The sequence below is a fragment of the Mizuhopecten yessoensis genome, unplaced genomic scaffold, assembly GCF_002113885.1.
Source record: "Mizuhopecten yessoensis strain PY_sf001 unplaced genomic scaffold, ASM211388v2 scaffold10097, whole genome shotgun sequence".
NCBI lineage: Eukaryota > Metazoa > Mollusca > Bivalvia > Pectinida > Pectinidae > Mizuhopecten > Mizuhopecten yessoensis.
In genome coordinates this window covers 143,681-147,350 of record NW_018408377.1, presented here as the reverse complement: position 1 = coordinate 147,350, position 3,670 = coordinate 143,681, and the positions used below count along the sequence as shown (strand labels likewise).

At 39.9% G+C, this 3,670-nt stretch overlaps 1 protein-coding gene across 1 annotated transcript in view; it reads left to right on the top strand.

Moving 5' to 3' along the window:
* LOC110459523 (maltase-glucoamylase, intestinal-like) overlaps positions 1-3,670 on the top strand; it is a 40,460-nt gene that overhangs the window by 5,893 nt on the left and 30,897 nt on the right. Inside the window, exons 4-5 of the mRNA XM_021511831.1 lie at positions 3,116-3,264; positions 3,419-3,587. Of these exons, the coding sequence (XP_021367506.1) occupies positions 3,116-3,264; positions 3,419-3,587 (318 nt within the window). The remainder of the gene's footprint in view (positions 1-3,115; positions 3,265-3,418; positions 3,588-3,670) is intronic.

The following is a 3,670-nucleotide window of genomic DNA, read 5'->3' as shown; positions in this document are numbered from 1 at the left end:
TTTTGCTCCTTCCCTCCCCACCCTCTATCTCTCTCTCTCTCTCTCTCTCTCTCTCTCTCTCTCTCTCTCTCTCTCTCTTTCTCTCTCTCTCTCTCTCTGTCCTATGCTATGAGTAATGATACATAGTCAATGTCTTTGCATTTAGAAATAAATGAATGGATGGAAACAATAATATATAATAATCAGAGAAATTTCTTAATTCTGTTCCATTGGCCACATATACGTCGCCTCTTACAGTCACGCAACCGAGGCGATTTATGTATATTCCCTTGGAGATGTGTTGTGTTTTCAACTAAAATTGATCTGCTGACGCCCATGGCATTATATGAAACAAATGTCTTTTTTTCGCCGATGTCTCCCTGAAGACATCTGGTTAGTTCATTGTCAGAATAATGTGACTGGGATGAATGTCATTCTACTCTGTAAAGGGATACGTTTTTTTAGTGAGATAGCACTTCAAAATGATTCTTGTGTGGCCCCCCATTATCATCGTCTTAGTATGACCTGAAATTGGATTAGACAATGCAACACGGCGGGCAACTGCACTTGACCGTTTACCCGTACGATTACACGTAGACCGGTGTACATGTAACGCGATCATTGTCACGTTTCGACCGCTAGCTTGGGTATAGTTATATGTTGTCATGTAGTTTAGATAACAACACAAAGTTTGTTTACTTTATAGATGACACCGTTGTCACGTGTAAACACGCGTTGTTTACTATACCCAGCATACTGCAGATGTCCACAGGTATGGGTTGCTCTCGTGATGACATAGTCTAGATACATGTTTTGGCTGAAGGTCATTCAAGTCTAAGGTTACATTATCGACTTACATAAAAACATGCGACACGACGATTTAAAACGATAAATGCTGAAATCACACATTTTTCGGTCCTTATTAGTCCCCCACCGGAACTCAGAGGGAGACGGGGGGGGGGGGGGGGGGGGGGGGGGNCCTACAATACACTCGCGTTCTGTCACCTGAGATTTAGAGTAGATATTGGGACTCGGCCGTGAATAAAATTTGTTGCCGCAATCTTAGACACCATGCCTTGTACTGACTTATACTCTGACACTATAGAAAGTAAAGAAAACCCGAGTCCTTTACATATTTTGTATCCACAGTACACGTGCGAAACCTGCGCGTAAATCGAGCACATCCAAAATAAAAGGTATATTACTGAAAATACTTTAAATAAATCATATAAATAAATTAATAGTTCTCATAACAGCCAAGCACAAATAAATTAAAACTTTTTTATCGGTAATTTTGTTATGTATAATGAACATGTATATAACAAAAAAAAAAAAAAAATCCATTATCTTCGAAGATTGGACTTTAATTCTTTTGTTGTAAACTACGCGCAACAATCTGCTAGCTGTCGCGCGCTTTTTTCTCCATTCCGCCATATTGGATGAGTCATACTTGTATTTATTATTAGACTAGAACGGAACGGGAGTATTAGTCAGCCATGGCGACAGTTCCAGTCTGAAGATCCAGTGTTAGACTAGAACTGGAGCGGGAGTATTAGTCAGCCATGGTTAGACTAGAACGGGAGCGGGAGTATTAGTCAGCCATGGTTAGAATAGAACGGGAGCGGGAGTATATGTCAGCCATGGCTGGACTAGATAGGGAGCGGGGGTATTAGTCAGCCATGGTTAGACTAGATAGGGAGCGGGAGTATTAGTCAGCCATGGTTAGACTAGATAGGGAGCGGGAGTATTAGTCAGCCATGGTTAGACTAGATAGGGAACGGGAGTATTAGTCAGCCATGGTTAGACCAGATAGGGAGCGGGAGTATTAGTCAGCCATGGTTAGACCAGATAGGGAGCGGGAGTATTAGTCAGCCATGGTTAGACTAAAACGGGAGCGGGAGTATTAGTCAGCCATGGTTAGACTAGATAGGGAGCGGGAGTATTAGTAAGCCATGGCTAGACTAGATAGGGAGCGGGAGTATTAGTCAGCCATGGTTAGACTAGATAGGGACCGACTTTTGAAAGCTTCTTTCTGATTGGTCAGTCCGCTGCAGAATGACTTGTCGCCAGCACAGGTCACAGAGTCATTGGAATGAAACTTTTGTTAGTCAAATTACAATGTAGTGACAATACAATTTTAGTGTTCTTTTCATGAAACCAAGCAAATGTTTGCTGAATTTTCGTATGTGTTTGTGTACTGCAAAGAGTCACGGTCGCGTGATATTATTTACCGGCAGGAACTCACAAGGTCACATACATGTCAATTGAACCGATAATGATAAAAGTTAGAGTTTGAAAAATAGATATAAACAGGCTCATAACAGCCAAATACATTCCAATCTTCTTACAAAGAAGAAATGCTGAAATCACAATTGTTTGGTGTTTCTCATGTCAAGCGAATTTGGCGATTGGCGGTCCTCGTCGGACCTGTTTGAGTGACTGCCTTTAAGCGTACATATTCTGCCGATAGCAATGTCCGATTCAGTCTGATTTGCAGACGTTCAGAAAACTTCTTGGAATCTCGTATTTTATAAAATTAAATTAAAAAAAAGATTTATCCGGATATAAGATTGAATTTAAAGTTATTGTTGTGAATTTTTTTTTGTTATATTCCAATTACCCGTTCTGCCCATGCCAGGTGTCATCAGATCTTCCCGTATTCGAGGTGTAAATCAACGCTAACGTTATATTTGCCACATGCTTTTTTATTATTATATCCACGTGTTTGAATGTACACCTGGTCACTGTTAGACCATTTTGATTGATAGGCGGAAATATGTCAGTTGTAGCTTGGCCAATGAATTATTAAACAGGAGATGATCATACAGGATATGATCATACAGGAGATGGGATGACTTTCATGTTATTTTGACATATTTTTTTCAACATTTAAGACGCTCATAACAGTAGAGTAAGAAATCTAATCATACTTAATTAGCACACTTTCGCTCAATAATAGCTTAGCATAGAGAAGCCTCTTTTTCAATAAAAAAAACCCCATTGATACTTGAGTTTGAAGTAAATCGTTCCCGGCAGTTAAAAGGTTCAATGAGGTTTTGATTTCTGTTATCATTTGCAGAATTGTGTTTTATCAAGAAAAGTTAGCTTATTATTTGTAACGTGTTCCTTGCTACAGTTTGCTGCAAACAACTCATGGGAAATACCTGACGAGGCTCTGTCTATGAATACACCGACCGGAAGTGGTATCAAACAATATGATGTCAAATTCGTGACGTCACCAATCTTCGGAGTTGTTGTCACCCGAAAATCGACTAAGGCCGTAATGTACGTTGAATAATAACTCAAATATTTTCTTTGTCAAGAACGAAAAAGTAATATACACTAAAGTGCATTTCAGAGCAATATGCACCAATGCAGTTACTCTCACCCTTTTCATAATGTTTTTATGTATAAAATATTATATGCTTTTACTTTGCAGATTCGACACGTCCGTCCCTGGTCTCATCTTTACTGATCAATTCGTACAAATTTCGACACGTCTTCCGTCCGAAAACCTTTACGGGTTCGGCGAACACCAACATAGACGGTTTAAACATGACATGAACTGGAGAACGTGGCCAATCTTTACCAGGGACGTAGCACCTGTGGTAAGGCGGTTTACACCTATTTGGTAAAACAATGCATGCGTTACATAATACAGTAAGAATGAAAATACACGATTCCCCCCCCC